Source organism: Hyaena hyaena, unplaced genomic scaffold (genome assembly GCF_003009895.1).
Source record: "Hyaena hyaena isolate Hyena2069 unplaced genomic scaffold, ASM300989v1 scaffold_391, whole genome shotgun sequence".
NCBI lineage: Eukaryota > Metazoa > Chordata > Mammalia > Carnivora > Hyaenidae > Hyaena > Hyaena hyaena.
Genome location: NW_024081024.1, coordinates 78,544 through 101,778, shown reverse-complemented (window position 1 = coordinate 101,778; position 23,235 = coordinate 78,544). Strand labels below are relative to the sequence as shown.

The 23,235-nt window shown below is 41.4% G+C and overlaps 1 protein-coding gene across 1 annotated transcript in view; it reads right to left on the bottom strand.

The window, feature by feature from the left end:
- SH3RF1 (SH3 domain containing ring finger 1) overlaps positions 1 to 22,241 on the bottom strand; it is a 182,609-nt gene extending 160,368 nt beyond the window's left edge. Inside the window, exons 1-2 of the mRNA XM_039251510.1 lie at positions 22,123 to 22,241; positions 20,100 to 20,586 (exon numbers count right to left, since the gene is read on the bottom strand). Of these exons, the coding sequence (XP_039107441.1) occupies positions 20,100 to 20,492 (393 nt within the window). The 5' untranslated portion in view covers positions 20,493 to 20,586; positions 22,123 to 22,241. The remainder of the gene's footprint in view (positions 1 to 20,099; positions 20,587 to 22,122) is intronic.
- Between the last annotated feature and the right edge of the window lie 994 nt (positions 22,242 to 23,235).

Sequence of the window (23,235 nt, the reverse complement as noted above, 5' to 3'; positions counted from 1 at the left end):
ACTTTTTACCATGTGCTTTATTCTCCACTGGTTTTTCTACCATAAGTCAAATGCAGTTAAGGAATTTTTAAAAGGGCATTAAAACATATGATGTGCTCACTGGGAAAAGGGTGAGGACTATGAAACAAAGACTCAGATACTGAAACTGGAGATGGGGCTGGGAGCAGGTAACTGGGAGAGATAAAAAGAGGCAAACAAAAAAGTTAAAGGCAAAAAAAAAAGCAAGTTTGATAGTCTAGACAGACTGCAGTGCATGAACAGGAGAGGTGGTCAAACTAGCTCAGGGATCTTCTCCCAAGTAAATATTTACTGAGTGAATGAACAGTGGACAATCCACAGCAACATTAGGGGTGTATACCTGATCCAGGGGACAGCAATTAACACAATTAGCAGGTCATATAGCCTGGTAATGTGAGGCAAGCCTGGAGTTGGGAGCCAGAGCCTGGAGAATGGGCCAATTTACAACAACCTTGTAGAACTGCCCCAGAATCATTAATGGATTAAGAGAACATCCTCTAATTCTACGTGGAAAGCGAACTGAGTACCAACGCATGATAAAACACAGAATTACCTGTTGACAAAAAAAAAAAAAAAAAGAAAGAAATACAAAGATCCATTTCCCTACTGGATGCACACAGGGCAACAATGGGAAAAACAAATTTTCAGCAAGCTCTGACTCCGTGTCAGTAAGCTAAAAAAAAAACAAAAAAACACATGCAGGCTTAAGGATAGTAATTGATGAAAAATGACTATGACCTGTTTAGATGTGCCTACACAAAGACACTCATGTGTAATGTATATAGTCATGATTAGATTAGAAAAATCCATTTCTGATATTAATCAACAGGCTCAGGACACTCAACAGAATCAACCCACAGTTCGGTAGTATTATTCTGCAATGGAAAAAAAAAAAGGATATCTGAAGACTAATTTGAATCTACACTACATCCTATGAGGAAATATTCTCAAGTCACGACACAGCCAAGATTAATAGGTGTTTCCACCCACTCCTTAAACAGTTTTAGGTACAGAAAACAATGTCATTTCTCTTCCAATGAATAGGTTAAGCATAGGAGTTTGCAGAAATATATGAAAAAGACAGGGCTCCTTTCCATGCTCTGATTATCTGGTGTTCTGGGTAGCTTTAAAAGCATAAGTGCTCAAGTACACTGACACTGTCAGTTATAAAGGGTGCGTATTCATTTCCAAAAGCAAAACACAGAGATACTGCTGTAATTTGAAATCATGTTGCTCATCTCTTGCAATGGGAAAAAACTGCTTATAGCAAGATTATTTTTTAAATCATTCCACATTTATATTCATAAAACAAAACAATACAAAACAAATGGCCAAATAAGAAATATGACACTTTAATATACTCATCTATAAAAACTTTTAGTTCTGACTTAAACATCTGAAAGATTGACAATCATTTTCCCATTTGCCATATTTTTTCAACATGAGGTTTGCAGAGTTACTAAGACCAACACACATTAAGTAACTCATTCATTGATTTGTTAATTAAACAAATTCTTACTGAGGGCCTACTTTGTACTAGGTAGTGTTCTAGCTGCTGGGTATACTGACAGGGATAAATTCAGAGAAAGACCTGTCCCTCATAGAGATTCCTGTCTACTGGGCAGTAGGGGGAAGGAATAAAGCAAACAAATACTTAACGTTAAATGGACATACATGGCACAAGTGCTACAAGGAAAAATAAACCTGTCAGACTAGAAGATTGGATATGGTGGTCAGAGAAGACCCTCCCAAGGAAGGGACACTTGAGAAGAAATCAAACTAAAATAAAGAAGCCAGCCATGTTGAATTCTGGGTAAAAGCAGACCTTCCTTCCAGCCTCCACAAGAGCAGGTACAAATGGCCCCAGGTCTTGGTGGTTTGATGAAAAGAAAACTTGTATGGTTGAAGTAAAATACATAAGCTTAAAAGATTAAGTGGAGGAAAAGATAAGGCTCAGTTATACTGTTTCAGTCTAATGGACCATTATATAGGTTTGAGCAAGAGAGTGTCACATCACACTAACTGAGATGCAAGACTGGAAGAGATACAAGTAGAAGCAGAAGATTAGTTAGGAGACTATTTCAATAGTTAAAGCTTAATCTCATACTCTGTACATGCTTTAACCTGTTAGATTTCGTGGGGGTTGAGGAGTTATTTCTTTAATTCTAAAGAAATAGACATAAAGACGTTAATGTATTTTATACTACACATCCCTCTCCGTGACTATTAGTTTGAAAAAATGAAAACTATTGTTTCAAATAATCTCAGTCAAGCAGCCTTAAAATTATGCACAAAACAAGATGACCATCCTCCTACCTTTTATTATAACTACATGAAAGTCATGTAGGAGTGAATAGTTCTTTTGTCCTTAAACAGGCTATTTGAAAAACAGAAGCATACTGTCTTTTATTGTCAATTCATGGTTCACAAAGCCTATGAGGTTGGCTTTCGTCCTTCAAAAGCTTTTAATGGACAGGTACATTTAAGCCTTATTTTATGGACTGTGAGAAATGGAATGCACTGGGAGCGGTCCACATCTCCCTTTTATGAAAGGAAAAAGATATCAGCAATGCAGAGTGACCTCACCTATAAAGAATGCATCAGTGACATGGAACAAAGGTGGCTTCCTTCGTAAGGAAACACAATCTGTTTCAGAAAACTGCTTCATTACTTTTGAATGATTTAGGGCTGCACAGTCTACTAGAAACAGTTCCCATCTTTAACCCCTATTTATTTTATTAACAAAACTGTTTGTGATATCATTCTTTGTCCAAACCTTAAGGAAAGCTTAGCGTATTCATTAATCAAACCTGTATGCTGTTCAGATTACCTTTGATCCTATGTGTTTGTGGCAAATAAGTGTATTTATCAGTTGAAGACTGTAAATAATAAATTGCATATCTACAGAAATAAGGACTCTGGTATGCTAGTCCAGAGACTCAAGAACTTGGTCAGATGTGGAAAATAAAGACAATTAACCCAATGTTTCAGTATATAAAAAGAGGCATTTTTCACATTTTAAGGCATATTACGTTTTCCAGCTTATGAAATTTATTATAGCTTACTTTTTCCAACAATATCCATGCAGAGAAAGTTATCTGACAACAGAATGAATTCATTCATCACTAACCTAGATGCAACAAACAGAACAGTTACTGAAATATTAGTTGCCTCAAATTCATTAGTTTACTCAAAATCACAAAACATCTTGCTACATATTTTCCCTCAAGGTCAGGTGATGAAGAATTTATTTTCTTGAATCAGATGTACATTATTCCATATGATCAGCTCCTAAAATGTTATCATGACCATTTAAAAGTGATTTTGCTGTCAGACTAAAATTGCTACTATTTGCATCCTAAAGCTAAAGATACATTGTTGTGATCTAATTACTCCCCACCTGTGGAGACTGTATCATCCAGTACATGGCTGCGAAAAATTAGCAACTCTGTATACTTGTCAAATGACACTCAACTGACTAGGATCACTGATATTAAGTATCAAACTATAAATCAATTTTGGCCTCTTTTTTTTTTTTTTTTTTTTAATTTCTAGGCCAGAGAGAGAGAGACAGCATGAGCAGGGGAGGGTCAGAGAAAGAGGGAGTCACAGACTGAAACAGTTTGGCCTCTATCTTTAACCCACCTATTCTATTCTTTGGCTTAATATCCTAGTATGTCTAGTAAGAGTACCAAGAAATTGTGACCCCTCATTCCAGACACAGAAATGTGTACTGAGTGACTGATACATGCATGTGCTAAACACAATCTCTATTTTCATACATTCTTAATTTCAACATATACCACTAAGCAAGAGGCATGTTACATAAGTCCTAAACTAGCTGCATGGTAAATAAATCCTAAACTGGTCCAAAAAAAAGAAAAAAAAAGAAAAACAGTTGCAGAAGGTCCAGGTGGCTTACAGCAATGCTGTACTTAGACAAGACACTAGCTAATTGCTAATGATGGGTACCCCTTGCCCAGATACTGACCTGACACCACCAAATTGGAAGGAGAAAAAAGCCACCAGCAGGGGCTGACAAATTTACATATCAGGTTAATGTGAAAAATAAACTTGCCTCTCAGTCTGGGGAAATAAAGAAAGCTGGGATCACAAAGAAGAAACTTACATAAACCCAACAATACATGCAAATTTACATAATAAGTATTCACATAGCATTCTTACCCCTTCTACACAAAGCTCTTCATTCATTACATACCTAAAAACCACAGCGTGACACATTTCTAAAGTTACCAAGCCTTCCTAACGTGCTGTTCCTCAAGATATACCATTCTCTTTCGTCTATAATGAAATGTTAGGTGGATCTAGTGTTACTTATTTGTAGGTATCACATAGCTTAGTCTCCTGAGAGAAGTAATAATAACTGGAGGTATTTCCATGCATCACAGTTAAATATTTGATACATAACAATCACAGAAAATCAGGCTTGCAGGTATCTGAACTAGACCGCCTGCAGTTCTTGTCATGTTCCATATCATAGCTGGCTGGCTTATAATTCAGAAACTGAAAAGAGTCCCTTGAGGCTAATTTATTCTTCTAACTGCCCTTTTTTTCCTCCCTCTCCACTTCATTCTCGAGAATTTTAATTTTATTTTGAATGTGCATGTTGCCTCTTATGGGAATTAGAATGTGGAGGTGCTACTGCAAACCATATCATTACCTGTGCTTCCTATCATCCACAGGATTACCTATCCCACAGGAATTACTTGTATACAGATAATCTGCATCAAAACAGAGGCCTTTATTACATGTAATATTTGCTTTCCTAAAGTAGATATGCAAGTGTAGAAATCACAAAATGTTTGGTAAAGATCAACATGACTGTTGGATAGCTAATTCCTATTAGATCCATTTCATTTTCCTCTTTGTCAGAACGATAATGTGCCTAGAGGAAAGGAGATAACAGATCACATATTTTAACTTTTGTAAGGCTTTTGATTCAATTCGGTAGAACATTCTTTCTAATAAACTAGGAAAACATGATTTCCAGACCACCATAGTGGATGCAACACAAATGTTTCAAGGCCCACCCTCAAATGAACTGTTATTCAGGATCAAATTACAGCCAAGTTTCATGAGGATTTACCCAGCATTTGGGTAATACTTTCATTGCAGCCTTAAATAATGGAGAAATGAGGATGATTAAGTGCACCAAAAATACACATGTGGTTAGGCACTCTCTCTTAGGAAGATGTGAATATGTTCAAATGAACTTTGGGATTCTGGAATGCGAAGAATCTATCATTCCCATCAACATGTACTTATTGAACTGAACATCTACTTTTCAACAGTAAAGAACAGAAATGACATATACAACATAAGAGTTTCTGCTAAGTTACTCATAACTTGGTGTAGGAGGCAAAACTAAAACACAATTACTTAGAGAACAATCAAATACCAAATGGGGGCAGAGGATACTCAAAATAAATATGATAAACAGGTTATATATGTGTTTAAGATCAAGCATCAATATAATTACAAGTATCTATTAAAGACACAGCATTTTGGATGGACATTTTTCAGTTCCCATTGATAGCTGCAAATTGCTGATGCCACAGTAAGGATTACAGAAACAAGAGGCAGTTTAATTAGAAAGACAGTAAAAACTAACCACTCAAAGAAGAGATAGAAGGATAACAAATGTATATAAAAGAGACTCTGAGGGTCTAGGCAAAGTATGAATCAGCAATATAGTGAGTTATTTTTAAAGGCACACAGCATCAGGAAGTAAAGACAAGCAGCACGCTTAGGAGGATCATGTGACAGCCTTCCAGAGAACGACGATCTATTCAGAACTTTATTACCATGCTAAGAGCTATTCTGGACTTGAACCCAAGCAAGATGAGCAGAAGTTGGAGAGCGTCCAAAATGATTAAAACGTTAGGAAATGGGTCCTAAGAGAACATGTAAAGGAAATGCAGTTATTTGGGCCAGATAAAAGATGACTAGGGAGAAGGTCAGGCTACACGGTGGCCTACAAGGTTATGAAGGGGAGCGTACAAGGGAGCACTTCTTTTCCATTTAGGATGGGACTAGAAGAATGTGATTAAATTGCAAGGACAGGGATTTGTATCTGATACAAAAGAAAGAACTTCCTGACTACGAAGCTTGCGAGGCACCGGAATAAGTTACCAACCGGCTTCTGAAATGTCCTTTTCAAGAGACTTCTTAAATACAGTAGATGACCATCTTCATAAAATGTTCACTCAGTGTCCTTTTTTACCCTTCAAACTCAGGAAGTGAATATTTTAACTATAAATAGAAGCTTCATAAAAATATATATATACAAAGTTGCTGAAAGTTGGAGCACAGCGAGGCTCTTCACTATTGGGGCATTTCAAAATTAATCAAAGTTATCAGTTACGTAAATGCATTTATTTAGTCAGAGATGGCTCTAATCACATAAAAAATAGCAATCAGTTGCTCTAGGTAGGAGACATAAAAATAATCAAAACATGGTTAAACTCACCAGTAATATCTATTTAAAGAACATAATCTTGATGCTATATGGTCAGTGGGGCAAGAAAGGGAGGAAATGGTAAAAATCAACCGCAAAGGAATAAAACACACATATGCATTCACTATCCAACATGGCATTAAACAACCCATCTGATGGCATAAAAATCCTTCCTTACATTAATTTTTAAAAATGAGAACTACACTACAAAGCACATCTAGTTTCCCTTACAGAAGTTTTAGAGATCCAAGTCCTTATGATACTATACCAAGGAACAAAATCAAAGATCAGTATTTTAAATCATTTAAATTATTAGTTTCCCATATCCACAATGAAGGAAGAGAAGAAGGCAGGCAATGAAAACAGACACAGATAGTCTAATATATAATGAATTCCGCTGGCTGGATCTCTTCTACGATGAGAGAACAGAAAGAGGTATGAGGGACCATGTTGTTCACTATCTCCTCTCAGCAATGAGGTCCAGAGAAGCACATCACACCACAGTTAGTGATAGGACCAGGACTTAAACCACATATTTAGCATCATGTGGGGTCACTAAGTGATGACCAGCCGGTGTACCTAAAGTTTGTCTGTTTAAAAGAGAACAAAATCTCCTCCTGTGGCATTAACCTTGTAAACTCGATTAGTTAAATTACCAGATGACACACATCGCGCACACACACACAGAGTTTATTTTACAATATAACTGATACAAGGTACTAAAAGTTCTAACTTCTGGAAAGAGAGAAAAATAGAAGGTACTAACATTTATTGAATATCTAACTAGGTCCTAGGCATTTAACATTCTTTATCTCATACAATCCTCACAACCCTGGAAAGCAGATCTTCACCATTTTACAAATGAAGAAATTAGGCTAATGAACTAACATGCCCAAGAGCCACACAGATAACAAAGAATAGAGGAAGGTCTGCCTAATGCTAAATCCTCTGCCTTTCCTACATCACATTTTCTCTCCAGCAAAAACCACAGAGCCCACAGAAAGAAGCATTCAGAGGAAGAAATCAATTCCCTTGCATTTCCCCTGAAAATGTTTGAAAGAGCTTCTGTATTCATTGGCATCTTCCCCATACTGGATGAAACTTTCTTCTATTTCCTGGGCTCACTCACACTGCCCTCAGCTAGGATGACCATATGGCCTTGTTTGCCCCAGACAGACCCAGTTTAGTCCTGTTGACTCTGCAAAATTATCAAAAGCATCCCTTCAAGCTCAAAAGTGTAGAGGATAAATTGCATGGTCACCCCACTTAAGTTCCTTAATGCACTCGCTTCATCCAGGCTTGTCTGACCCCAATGAAGCTCACTTACCTCCATGTTCCCTTTTAGCATGAAGAAGCCTGCCCATCAAAACAGGTGTTCTCAAGTAAGTAAGAATGGGGAAAGCAACATGTTAAGATGATTCCATACCCTTCCAAAGGGCAGACCATTTTAAAACGTGGACAATCTCTGTCAGAATTTTAGGCAGTGTAACATACAGGAAGGTAATACTCAGGCAGAATACAGGTAGATCATTCCAGGGAGAAGAGGCACAGTCAAGCACACTAGTCCTCGTTGGAGCTTGATACCAAGTCAGGCTCACTAAACTACCCTTGCTTTTCTGCTCTGCCTCACATCTAAACTCCCAGATTATCCAACCGTTCCTCTGAAGGTTCCTGTGTCAGGCAGAGTGTGGAATCCTCAGGGGATATTAGAGTCTGGTGTCTGTGGGTGACCGTGAGAGGCACATTTCACCTCACTGCACCAAGATGATATGCAGACACCAATCTCAGTTTGCTCCTCATGTTCAAGGTCAAAGTGGCCTTTGCTAGTGTAATTATTTCAAAAATGTCAGGGAAGCAAAAGAACTCAGATAATCAGTCAAGCCCTCATTTTACAAAAGGAAACTATGTCCTATAAAACAGAAATCACCAGTGTATAAAGTCAGTCATACAGCCAGGACTAGAAACTAGGTCTCCATCATTCTTGCCACCATATACATGATCCCCAACTTCCAAACAGCATACATGGTCATGCTCCTACACTGAAACCCAATACTTTTCTGATATCAGAGTTGGATTTTCTTGGAATATGTAAACATTTCAAGCTGTCACATGATGATGTCTTTCAATTAACCCTTCAGTTTCAGCAACATCACTGACTTTGTACAACCGAACTAAGGTTGTTAATATCATCTAATATTCTAAACTTGTTTATAAAAATGAAGAGAGAAAAAAATGAAAGTAGTAATACTAGCACATGGCATCATCTACAATGAAATACTGAGTGAAAATAATTAGGCAAAAAATGTCAAAAATATTTCGCCTATAGACCTAAGCTCTTTAGCTGTGCTCAACTGTGGAGGAAAAAAGTTGAGTCATATGAAATTCTAGAAATAATTCATCAAAAGTGGGCTTGAAACATGAGTTTAACAACAGAAAGACTTAGATTTGCTAACTAAACATCACTTTGAATAAACTGAACAAATAAAAATGTGTTTGAAATATAATTTCATCACATATAATTTTTAATCTATGCATTAAAGAACTTTTAAAATTCTTTAAAAGGTAAGCTGTTATGTAATTAGGAGTGTACATATGTTTTTAGCTCTATAGGAATTGTATCTCCTTATAACAAATCAAATGTTCAACCTTTAAATATTAGTCTTCAAACACACTTCCAAAAATTTTATATAGATACCAGGAATATTGCTATCCCACATTGATATTCTTACTCTCTTTTTGGGGCAGGGGGAGGGGCATCCCTTACATAAATTAAAATTAGATACAGAACACCCTGTAATAAACTTCAACTTTACTTCTGTATAAATATTCTTCATTGTTAATTCTTCATTGTGAGTGTTTAGGAACACTCACTTTCATTGTTAATGAAAACCCACTCCTGTTTATTCATTGCAACATTACAAACAATAAACATACATCATTTCAAAAGGATATTTCCTTGCAAAAAATAAGACTTCTTTATTTCCTCAGGCTAAGAGAAAAATGTTCAAACGTGACAGTCCTTGCCTCTCTGCACTATATTTAATGTAACTTGAAACTTCATTTGCACATTCTCCTCCTGCTCCCTTTTATCCATGTTTCACAACTCAAACAGTCTAACAGTCTACTACTTCACTGCTACTGTCAACCATTTGAAATGGCACCTCCATTCCCTTCCCTGCTACCCCGGAAGAGCCCACTCACACATTTATCTTTAAAATGGCTGTGTTTACAGCTACCCATATGTCACCGTTCATGAAGCAATTGCTGCCATCTCTTGACTAAGCATTGGCAGGCACATATAGTACACAGGATTGCAGGACCACAGCAAGGGTGATTGAGGCTCAGAATTTTCTTTTTAAGATTACTACTTTCAAAAGACTCTGAAATTAAAAAAAAAAAAAAAAGTGGAGAGATGTACACACTCTTCATGATAAAAGCTTTGGGAGGTTGAGGGGTCTAAGATTTCACAGTGAGCAGACCTCACTAGCAAAGCTCTTGCCAAGTGTAATATTTTTATCACAAGTACACCTCACCACACTCTGTTTCTATGTAAAAGAGGCTTTGCCTGACTTGATATCTGATTTGACATCTGAGTGCCTCACTACTCTATTGCCATACATAATATTTCTATCACAAGTATTCTCACTATGCTGTACTATGCATACTATGTTGCTCTGCTATGGTGGGTCCTCATAAAGAATCCTGCTAGAAAGTGAATTACAAACTCATTTGTTTTTTGATCTTAAAGTAAAACAGGCTTTTTTCATATTTTGTCTCAGGTTTGATTAAATCATATTAATGCAATGGAGGGGTGCTTGGGTGGCTCAGTCGGTTAAGCCTCTGACTCAGGTCATGAGCCTTCAGCTCAGGTCATGATCTCCCAGTTCATAAGTTCAAGGCCCGCGTGGCACTCTGTGCTGACAGCTTGGAGCCTGGAGCCTGCTTCGGAATCTTCATTGTCTCCCTCTCCTTCTGCTGCTCCTCCACTAGCATTCTATCTCTCTCTCTCTCTCTCAAAAGTAAATAAATGTTTAAAAAAATTTAATATATTAATACAATGGACTGGAGAGGGTATGGATTAATAAACAGAGTGAGTGCCTGACTGTGGTGGGGAAAAGCAGGCATTCTTAGGGGCAAAAGAGGAGAGTTAAGGAATGGAGGCATGCAAAACAGAACCAGGGACTATTGGAATGATAAAGTCAAGGTCAGAAATGACAGCCTGTCCCCACCTTTTTTGTACCTATGTTTAACTTTCCACCATTTTTTCCATTCTCCCCCTCCGAACCACTTGGAAAATGCAGACCATGGTTGCACAAAAGGACAATGCAAGGTGGCTAGAAGGCAGAAGAGTGAACAAACGACAAAAGTTCCATACCAGCAGAGGCGCACGGGAGCTGGGGGGCGGGAGGAGAGGGGTGGGGAGGCTGAAACCAAAGAACCACCAGCAGAGATGGGGCTTTGCAGAGACAGAAAGAACAGCAAGGGCTTATGACTAAAGCAAAAGTAGGCTTTCTCTCATTGTCCTCCCTTTCTGTGTCCAGCCAGCAACAATAGAATAATTTCCCCACCCCTTCCTCTCTTTCAGTCACTCACAGGAGAAACAAGGGCTGAGGGAATAGTAATAAAAATGGGGGAAATGGGGAAAGAAACTCCAAGCAGTAGCAAACAGAATGAACATTCATCAGGTTATTTCTCACAGGTAAGGGACACGTAAGGGGCCAAAATTACTGAGCTCATGTCCTCATTTTGCGTAGTTCTAAATCCATTTTGTGAGCTTTTCAATTTCTTTGCAATTATTTGGTTCCTATCACCCCAAATAGAAATGGAATTACATTCCCTGTGAGGAAGACTGATAATTTTTATAGTTACGATACTAATAATACATCCATTAAAGTGACTTTATAATTTTCAAAATATTTGCACATAAATTCTTGCATTTATCCACAAGGAAACCTATTAGTAAGTAGGAAAAGTGTTAACCCGTTTTTACAGATGACAAGGAGACACCACAAAGAAAGGGATTAAGTATAAATAAACTTTAGAGAATGGACAGCTAAGAATCCATAGAAGGTGACTTGAATTCATATCACTCAATCATTCATTCATGCATCCATTCATTCTGTTATGGATTGAACTGCATCCCCTAAAAAGATATGTTCAAGTTTTAACCCCCAGTACCTGTGAATGTGACCTTATTTGGAAATAGAATCTAGCTGATTTAATCAATTTAAGTGAGGTCATACTTGTTTATGGTAGCCCCTAATCGAAAGACTGGTGTCCTCATAAAAAGAGGGAAATCTGGACACAGACACACAGAGAAGAAATGTGAAAATGGAGGCAGAGACTGGAGTGATGCATTTACAAGCCAAATAACACCAGGGTTGCCAGAACTACCGGAAGCCAGGAAGAGGCAAGGAAGGATTCTCCCCTGAAAGGTTCAGAAAGCGCATGGCTCTGCCGATACCCTGATTTCACACTATGGCCTCCAGAATTGTGAGAAAATAAACTTCTCTTGTTCTAAGCCACATAGTTTGCTATAGCAGCCCTAGAAAACTAAAAACTTTCATTCAACAAATCTCGTCTTGAGTGCATATTATATGCCAGACACTACAAAGTGTTCTGAAAAATGTAAGATGAACCAAACTCAGCAATCCTTGTCCCCGGACTCCCTGCATGGAGCTTAGGGACCTAAGGTTGTGCAGTCCTGTGCTGAAGAAATAAACCCCAGAGAACCAAACAGCTGGTTGATGGCAGTGCTGGAACTGGAGGCCACAACCTCTGACCTCCAAACCACACTCCTCCTATGCACCAAGCTAATGGTGTGGTTTCCTGGTCCACTGTCACTGTAAAGAAGCTTCTTCTGTCCCTTTAGAACAACAACACACACAGCAAGGACAGTAAGGAGACAGGAACCTCCACTTCAAAGCTTTCCCTGTTATAAGCCACCACCAGGACCCAGGAAGAATGGATGTCACTTAAGTAGTGTGGGTAAGGAAAGGAAGCTCCTGGGATCAGACAGGCCTAAGGTGGAAACTTGTCTCCATCACTTTCAAGCTAGGAGACCTAGAACAAGTTATTCAGCCTCTTACAGTCATCTTTCCACATCCATAAAATAAGAATGATAGTACATAATGCCCTCTTATACCATACATCAATGAATGTTGATATGGAAAGCTATGAAAGATACATCATTAAACAGAAAACCTCAAATTGCAGAATAGCACATATAATGTGATCCTATTTCTATTAATTTTTTTCTGAGAAAACACACACACACACACACACACACAAAAAACCCCTCTTCACAGTGGTCACCCCTGGAGATTAAGAATAGACACGTTAGAAACTTTGTCTCCTTTACATCCTTTTCTACCATTAAGTTTTTTACTATGAACATGTTATTACCTCAATTTTTAAAATAGGGAGAAAATACTAGTCATTTACAAAGAATGAAGCATGATAATTCAATGAGTTGCTCACTTAAGATAGGGGCACTTCTCTGCATGCATATTAAACCTCTATAAAGAGGTGCGGTGTTTTTAATGAGGCAGACATATGTGCTCAGATATGAAGAGGTTTCCCAGAAAAATTAAATGAACTATCAAGTCATCAAATGTACAAAGCATGAAATTCCATTTATGTAAAAAAAATACTATATGCATACACATACAACTGTATATGAAGATATGTAGAATAATATACACATTTCATAATATTATACATCTACATTGTGGAGTTTTTTGTTTTACCCCAGCACTCACTTCAAAATTCTGATTCTTCTTAAAGACTTGTCTTTAAGACAAGTATTTTATTTCTAAAGTGTTTTATTTATTTTTGAGTGAAAAAACAAGCAGGGGAGGGGCAGAGACAAAGGGAGACACAGAATCTGAAGCAGGCTCCAGGCTCTGAGTTGCCAGCAGAGAGCCGAAAACAGGGCTCAAACCCAAGAACCATGAGTTTAGGACCTAAGTCAAAGTCAGACACTTAACCAACTGAGCCATCCAGAGGCCCCAAAGACTTTTTAAATAATAATAGTACTTAACCTCAGAGAGTTGTTGAGACTTACATAATAATGGTCACATGACAGTTTGTGTGATATTTAAAATAAAGTTCATTAAGCATTTCATTTTTTAATTACCAACCAATCAGTATGCACCGCAGATGCCCTCTCCCTCCCTGCCTTCTATCCCAGTTCCAAACCAGAGCCCCAGCTATTGAGCCTAACTCAGGAATAAAGTCAAGTCAGGAACAGGATAAGCATGAGGACTGAAGCAGGAGTCAAGAATGAAATGATAAATAAAATAAATCAATAGCATCTGCAACACACATTGTTTGGCAAAAACAAACACATTTTTCTATTTTGACTCAGCCATTCAGAAATATCCTAATGCCTTCCTCATCCAATCCACCACATGAAGGCATCAATTCTTGTGTCAGTGTTAGACTGTCCACTCTAGTACACAATCACTCCATTCTTTGATCAGACACTTAATCCAGGGGCCACGAAACATGAACTTCACTATAGAGACTTATTCTTGTTTCTTAACCCTTAGTCTGATGCTTCACTATATACTGCCTTGTTTGCTGTTTCTTATGTTTTACCTCCCCATAATGTAAACTCTTTTTCACGAGGAATGTGCATTCATGCCACCTCTGTTCTAGGACAGATAATAGCCTAGACCAGAGCTGAAAAACACTCTCCACAGGTACCTGTTCACTGACTGTAGGTTAAAGATGGCAATGCGGCAATTCAAAGCACCAGCTTCCCATACCCTAGCCAGAGCCACATTGTAGTCTTGCCTTTCTCCCCTACCCTTCCTTCAATTCTCTTTCTGTCACTTCTCCTTTGGGTCATGCCTCAAACACCACAACGTGCAGTAAAAAGCACCCTCTCCAGACTCCACTCACAGAAGAACCTGAGAGATAAGCAAGTACAATAGTTCTCTCCTCCTGACACTTCCGTCCCTCAACTCTAAAACTTTCTGTGTATCTGGTTCATTGTCACATAAACGTCCTGTCTATTTTGTAAAACTATGCCAGGACACCTGTGCAGCTGAGAAGGGCAGAAGGTACTAAACAACCTCTCAAAGTTACTGCACCTCTGGAGTAAAGAGCACAGAAGGATCGGACCACTGCAGGTCTTTGGGGAAGCCAGGACTAAAGGGCAGTGGACCGAGGCTACTTAAGGTGCTGACCTTTAGGACTACATCCACAGTTAGCGTATTAGTTTGCTAGGACTGCCATAACAAAGTAATACAGATTGGCTGGCTTTAGTAACAGACACTTATTTCCTCATTCTGGAGGCTAGAAGACAAGGTGTCAGCAGGGCTGGATTCTTCTGGAAGCCTCTCGACTTAACTTGCAGATACCCATTTTCTTTGCGTGTCTTCACATGGTTTTTCCCTGTCTCTGTCTTCCTCTGTGTCCTAATCCCCTCTTATAATACCAGTAAACAGGGGCACCTGGGTGGCTCAGTCAGTTGAGCGTCCAACTTCAGCTCAGGTCATGACCTCACAGTTCGCGGGTTCGAGCCCGGCATTGGGCTCTGTGCTGACAGCTAGCTCAGAGCCTGGAGCCTGCTTCGGATTCTCTGTCTCACTCTCTCTCTGACCCTCCCCTGCTCATGCTGTCTTTCTCTCAGAAATAAATAAAACATTTGAAAAAAGAAGAAGAAGAAGAATACCAGTAAACATTTTAAAAAAAATTTTTTTTAAATGGAGCACCTAGGGGCGCCTGGGTGGCTTAGTCGGTTAAGCGTCCGACTTTCGCTTAGGTCATGATCTCGCGGTTCGTGGGTTCGAGCCCCGTGTCAGGCTCTGTGCTGACTGCCAGCTCAGAGCCTGGAGCCTGTTTCAGTCTGTGACTCCCTCTCTCTCTGACCCTCCCCTGCTCACGCTGTCTTTCTCTCTCTCTCCTAGAAATTAATAAAAATCTTTAAAAAAAAAAAATAAATAAAGGGAGCACCTGGGTGGTTAAGTGACCGACTTCAGCTCAGGTCATGATCTCATGGTTCATGAGCTTGAGCCCCATATTGGGCTCTGTGCTGACAGCTCAGAGCCTGAAGCCTACTTTGGATTCTGTGTCTCCCTCTCTCTCTGACCCTCCCCTGCTCATGCTGTCTTTCTCTCAGAAATAAATAAAACATTTGAAAAAAGAAGAAGAAGAAGAATACCAGTAAACATTTTAAAAAAAATTTTTTTTAAATGGAGCACCTAGGGGCGCCTGGGTGGCTTAGTCGGTTAAGCATCTGACTTTCAATTAGGTCATGATCTCGCGGTTTGTGGGTTCAAGCCCCGCGTCGGGCTCTGTGCTGACTGCCAGCTCAGAGCCTGGAGCCTGTTTCAGTCTGTGACTCCCTCTCTCTCTGACCCTCCCCTGCTCACGCTGTCTCTCTCTCTCCTAGAAATAAATAAAACATAAAAAAAAAAAAAAAGAAATACGTAAAACAAAACAAAAAAAAAAGAGTAACAGTCATATAATGGATTAGGACCTACACATATTTGTCTTTATTAGGACATGCTAATTTGACCTTAATTACCTCCTTAAATTTGCTATTTCCCAAACACAGTCACATTCTGACATATTGGGGGATAGGACTTCATCTTATGAATTTCGAGGGGATACAATTCAGCCCTAACAGTCAACGATAGGGAAAGGGAGAGGAAGGAGCTCAGTGTAGGTAGCTATGGAGAAACGAAAGCAAACTCTACATTTGCAGAAGGGAATTTCACCCGCTGCCCCCAAATTCCCTATCTTTCTTCTCTCAGTCCTTTGGCACCAAGTTCCTATTCCTGTTCTAAGTCCTGATGATCATCTTAGTCCTAATGATTCGTTTTCCTAATCTCAAATGCAGAGCACTTACTACCTATACCAATCATCTGGCCCTTTATACCATGTGGCCTGTGGTGGCTCTTGATGCCTTGTACATTACTAGAGGCCTCATCTCAGGTCACTATCCCTGACCCTTGTTTAGTTCACATTCACCTTACATTGGCTCTTCCCAGAAGTCATATAGTGGGCTGTAGATCAAAGACACTGGAACACTCTTCCCCACTCCTCTTCACCTGCCCAGCCCTCTCTCAACTAATTAATATAATTTTGTGCTTAAGATCTCAGCTTAAATGCCTCGTCCTCAAGGAAGCTTTTGAAGACCGACCACACACACACACACACACACACACACAATTTACCCTGACACTATACACAGATTCTTCTCCTATCCTCTCCCCTCACTTTGTCATAACACTCACCAAGTTTAATTCCATACTTGCGTTGTTATTGTTATTAACGTGTGTCTCTCTCACAAGATTAACACATACTCATAAGTTCCTAAGCAGAATCTGTATCTTCATCTTCCACTGAGCAGCCAGACCAGTGCCTGGCACAGAGTAAGTGCTCAATAAATATTTGTTAGCTAAAGGAAAGAGTGAGTGTAAGTTAGTGTAAATCAGTGGTTATGTAATCTATTTTTACTGAATACATTCACATTGAAATAGAGGCAGTGTGAAATCATTAGTAATAATTCCTAGACAGAAAGGTGCATAGATATTAATAGATCTTGAACGAATGGAACCACACAGAGAAAGCTGAAATCTAACTGTTCTCTTATGTCGTAATTCTGCAGAAATTACTTAAACATGTTTTCCATATGTAATTTTCCGTATACATGTATTTATGTATTAATTCTCTTTTGCAGGTATTTTTCAGTCCATTTGAACAGATATCTGCAGTCACCCTCTCCTTGTGGCTCATTCCACTGCTCAACTTTGGCCTAAAACCAACAAGAATTCTTTACTTGGGCTAAAGAACTGACAGATTCCCATGGTGACTCCAATCCAACACTTTTTCATTTTCTTCTTCATATTAGGCAGGAAACACTAAAATTCTGGGAACAAGATCTGTGTCACACATTGGAAATGTTCATATCTGCTGATAACACTCAATCTACCTCAGCTGAACACATGAGGAAGCCACATGGTCACAATCTAATGGAACATAGAACATAACTAATAAACTGAAGCAACATTCCACATGTTATCACTTTCAGCTTTGTGCAACATGTGGAAACAGGCTCATGCACCACTCGGTTGTGTCAGAACATCTAAGAGAGCAGAAGGCTTGTTTGGGATTTATTATGGTCACTCACCTCAGTAAAGTGTCCCAAGGAGTGCATTACAACCTCCACATGTCTGTATGTTATGGAGTTCTTTTTTAAAAGGAGTATTTTCTGAGATGTATTTAACTTTCAGGTATTTGGACTATTTATGCAGCCCTGGTTCTTTTGAATACTTGAAAACAAAAGGTACCAGTAACTGTTAATGAGAAATTATTTTAGACAAGAAAAATAAAACTGTTCTTTTTATAAGAATTGCAATAATTTCATGAACCCAGATTACTGAATAATTTTGCTTCTTGTTTTGGCCTCTACTTTTCATGCCTCCTTGCCCCCTAATGTAACAGACATCATCTTCTGTTTTATGGACTTCAACTATTTTATACAGGTCATAAAGCTCAAGTTGAGCAGGGCTTCTTGGTGAATAATTTTTCTCATGCTAAAGAAGAAACATGAAGCAAATTAGGAAACCATAGAAGCCAGAAAAACAGCAGTAACATCATCAAAATCAGAAAACAATTTACCTAAGAAAAGTGAAGCTCAATTTGGGAAGTTTCGCAACTGAACTAAATGAACATTACAGCCATTACATGGTCATTCTCTATATTGGAAAGAAAACTTAAAATTCAAAGGATGTTAAGTTAAATGCTGGAGCCCTTTTTTAAAGTTCCTTTTTATCAGTAATCAAACATTCAGTGCATTCCTCACAACAGGTAAGGCAATGTGTCAACAACTAAAATACTTCCATTCATAGCCAGGAGCTACAATCTCTCCAGTCCAATTAACAAGGAAACAAAATCTCTCCAAAAGAAGCAAATCTACTCCCTTATAAGCTAAGCAGACCCGGGTCAGCTGTCTCAGAAATAATCAACTTGATCACTTGTTCTGAGGTTAAAATATTAATGACCATATACACTAATCAATGCACCAGCAAATGCCGTAAAATAAAGGAAATCTAAGAGAAGTGCTATAAGCAGACCAAGTTCACAATACATGGTCTTCTAACCCAAAGTTCTCACTAGCTCCAAAAAAAAAATTAAATATAAATCAAAAGAAGCTTGACAGCCTAAAAATAAAACTGTTTCCTAGTAATTAAAACACTTTCCTATTTTACATCTAGTGATATAAATACTTTGTATCATTTTAAAAGATGAGCTTGAGAAGAGAGTGAGGGAATGGTTATAGCTGTCTGATATTCACATCTGTGAATTAATACCATCTAACGCCATCTCAATACGCTGTTCCAACATGAACACTAAGTAAAAGAAATCAGTTTTAAGTGGCTACCATGAATAGTTGAGAAAAAAAAATATTCTTACCCAAATTAACTGTTGTTTAAACATATATTTTATCAGTTTGGCCAAGCATCAGAATTGTTTCTTCCAACAAAAATGAAATTGTTTTAATTATCTAATGCCCATAACTACTTTTTATTTTTACAAAAATGAGAAAAACATGTCTTAATGGAATACCATTACCTATAACATAATATAGATTTATTCAGAATACCTTACATTCTAGGGATTTAAAATGTGGTAACTGTCCAAATATTTACCTTCACTTAAAATTATTTCAGCTCAAACCGAAAACCCCAAGAAAAATCATTTTGATGGAAACATTTCTTTTCACTCCCTATGAAACCCAACATAAAGCTAGATTCTCTGTTACACTGTAGTCCTAAATGACATTTCGTTGCTACAGCAACGAAACTCTGCTACCTGTGGCCATAATTTGTTAAGAATTCCTCCAACCAGTAAAATATGTGCTGTGCATTCATAAAACCAAAAGAATGGCTCGAATGGCCCAATGCAACATACAAATTAAGGTTTAATTTCCTACTTATGATCCACCCACACACATATTTATAACATATATATGTATACATACATACATAATTATGATTCCCCCAACTACGTGAAAAAGGGAAAATCATACCAAATTTCTTTTTTTTAACATTTTGTTTTCTTTTGTTTATTTCTGAGAGAGACAGCGTGAGCACGGGAGGTTCAGAGAGAGAGGCAGACACAGAATATGAAACAGGCTCCAGGCTCTGAGCTACCTGTCAGCACAGAGCCTGATGCGGGGCTCAAACCCATGAACCGTGAGATAATGGCCTGAGCCAAAGTCGGCAGCCCAACCAACTTAGCCACCCAGGAGACCCAAAATCATACCAAGTTTCCATTTTAAAATAAGCACAAATGAGCTGCTTTGTTTTAGGTTTCAGTGAATAGTTGCTACCTGTTTCCCAAAATTTATCTTAAAAGGTAATAGTGACTATCAGGAGAGAATTTAAAAAACAAAAATCTGTTACCTATACCCACTCATTCCAAAAGGGGGGAAAAAATCCCAAGGCACAATTTCCTATCTGTTGCAGGAAGTGTGGCTTCTTTAGCAACGATCTGATTTAGGAAATATCAAGCTAGAGCAAAAAGAAAGAAAATGTAGTCGTCACCACCTTGATTCACCAAAACGCTTCTACAGGCTACTCACCCTCACCGGGGGGCTCCAGGCTTGCACCCGCGGCTGCTGTCCGCCCTGGGAGCTCTGCAAATCTTTTGAGCTACAATTAGCCACAGTGCTGCTCTGAGCCCTTAATGCGTTTGTGCAGTTCGTCCCACTGCCCCCTCCAGGGCCAGGTTTCCAAGGCCTCTGCTTGATGCCGTCCAGAAGTCTGACCAGCAGGATGTTACTCGGAAGCTCCTCGACGCCCGAGCCAACCAGAGTCCTGCACTCGGGGCATCTGAGTTCATTTCGGGAACCTACAATCCCCAGCAAACATCGTTTGCAAAACGTGTGCTGGCAAGGCAAGACCTTTGCAGAAGCGTCGAGCCGCTCTAGACACACAGGACACTCCAGAAGATCCAACAAGGCAGATTCATCCATCTTTATCTAGTTTACTGAGAAAAGGCTTCAGAAATGTTCATAGTTGTGTGCATCCCTTAAAGGGATTCATGTAACATCCATTTCAGACTTTGCTCTGGAGTAATGGGGGAGGGAGAGGAGAGAAGACAGAAAATTAGTACTGTTGCTTGGACGAAAGTTTTCACACAGGGGCCGAGGACCAAAAAAGTACACAAAACTACTTCCTCTGAATAGTGCAGCTTTGCTTTGGAATGTGGTTCCTGAACTCCAAAGTCAACAATTAAATACAAAGTGGGCTTTTTAAACAATTCAAAACGAATCCCTAAAGATACCTAGGAGTTCACTGTGCAGAAACAGTTATCAAGCACTATGCGGGATTCCTGTAATAAAACGGGATTTATGAAATGCAATAAAAAGCATAACTTCTCCGGCTCTCGAAGTGATACTGGCTGCCTTCATAAAGTCCTCCTCAACTCATATGAGAAGCTGAACAGAAGCAACTGAAAGTTTCCTCTACCTGAAAGTATTTTTAAATCCAACAGACTTCCCGATCTTTAAGCCACTTTCGTGTTTAAGAAACCATGCCTCATGTGATCACTTGTGGTAAATGATCCCAATATTAGATACATATGTTTCTTCCTTGGTCTTCAAAATAGAACTGTTTAATCTCGCCCAACCAAAATGAGCCGAAGGTTGACAATTCTAAACGACACGGCCAAAGATTTGCTTGAAAGCAGCTCAACTAGAAAAGCACCCTTCAGTGCAGTGCCTGACAAACTCTGAAACGGAACATTCTAACCCCATTCAGAAAAATCTGGCAAAATGATCGCCAGAAGAATTTGACAATGGAATGCTGGGCTGAAAACTGCGAGCGTAACATGAAAACGGGGCCATTCAGGAAAAAGCGTTTGAAGCAGTGCCTGCGCCGCTCTCCCCTACCTCCGAAATAAATGCGAATGGGAACGCTTGGGAGAGAGAGGGGAACAGGATTTTGCTGGAAGCATTAACAGCTGTTCTTGACAGAGCCGGGGAGCGGGGTGCCCCAGGGCTGCGCCCCTCTCCCACGCCGCCAAGCGCAGGTACTCCCAGACCCGCAGGGAGGCGCGGCGGCCGCTCGCCGCAGACACCCCCCGGGAGCCAGGTGTCGCCGACCGGCGGCAGGGGAGGCAGGGTCCCGGGCGGCGGCTGCGGCCCTGCGGGGGCCGGAACGGGGATCTCAATTCAACAGCCTCCTCCCCGCCACCCTGTGGGTCAGGCCAGGCACATAAATCCACCCCCCACCCCCCCACGCCCGAACGACTGCTGGAAGTTTTCAAGGACTTAAAAATAAATTCGGAGCCTTAAGTTGCGAGAGTCAGCCCCACAAAGTGCCACCGGGAAACGTCTCTGACGCCGCAGAGATGAGGCGGGAGTGAGTCCCCAGAGAGACCGAGCCTTCGGGAGAGCGGGGAGTGCTGGGCTGCGCCCCCGGGAGACCGCGACACGGAGCCGCGGCAGCTTCCTGCCAGGAGAAAGCAGCGAGGCCGCGGCACCGTCCCGGCTCCGGGCCCGCGGGGACCCGAGGGCGGAGGGACAGGGGGGACAGACCAGCGCGGAGGAGAGAGGGGCTCCCCGACCACCGCCTCCTCGGCCCCGCGGCCCCGAGCCCTACCTCGCGCCTCGGCTCCTCCTCTTTGTTCGCGGCCCCGCAGCGGCGGCGGAGACCGATGCAGATGCGGCCCCGCCGCGCCCGCCGCGCGCAGTGTCTCTGACGCCGCGGCGGCACCCGGAGTCTCCTCTCTGCTGCCCCCCTCACGCGCGCACACACACGCCGCCGCCGCCGCCGCCGCCTCCCACTTTCCCAGCCGAGGAGGGCGGAGGAAGAGGAGGAGGAGGAGGAGGCCGAGCCGCAGCGGGCGCCCGGGGCGCCAGGGGGCGGCCCCGCACCACAGCGCCTCCCCCCGGAGCGGGCGCGGCACCTCCGGGAACTGCGGGGCCGGCGCTCCTTCCTCCCGGCCCTGAGGTACCTGCGCGCGGTCCCCGCCCGCCCCCGGGGGCGTGATGGGGGCGGCGGCCTGAGGGGGCGCTGCGAGGGCCGAGAGTCCAGGAAGCGGGGGTCCCCGAGAGCGAGTGAGATGGACGGTTTCGGGGCACACGCCTTTCCCTGAGGAAAACACGCCTGAAGAACTGAAGCCACCGGAGGGGGTGAGCCTTGGGAGTGGCGACGGATGAAGAAGGAAGGCGCCACGGGGCAGGGGCCGGCCGCGTCCTCCTCCGGCCCGGTGGTGCCCGGCGGCCCGGGACGGACGACTCGGGGCGGGACCTGCCGCGGCGCGGGAGGGGCCGGGGCGAGGAAGGGGCGGGAGCAGCCCTGGCGGGAACTGCTCCCACTTTTCCTCAGCATCTGTTCCTCTGGCCCTCCGGACACACTTGGTAGAGTGAGAGCGGAGCGCTGTTACCCCTGAGGTCCCAGGGAGGCAAGTCGGATCAGCGGGCGGGGGGCGGGGGGGTGACAGCCCCGGGGCAGCTGTCCACCCGCCCATTCTCGGGCCTTGCTCCGCCGTCTGCCCGCACCCAGGCACCGCGCTGCCTCCCCGGGGCACAAACCCGAGCCGGCTGGGAGGATTGCTGACCCAATAGCTCCAAATGCGAGGGGAGAGAGGCGAGGAAAACAGTTGGGGCGGGGGAGGTTACTGTTAGACCCTAAATGGGGAAAATTCAAAGTCTGACCCCAGGTGAGCTGGCACCGTAAAGCTAGCTGAGAGGCGCCTCTTTTATCTGAGCC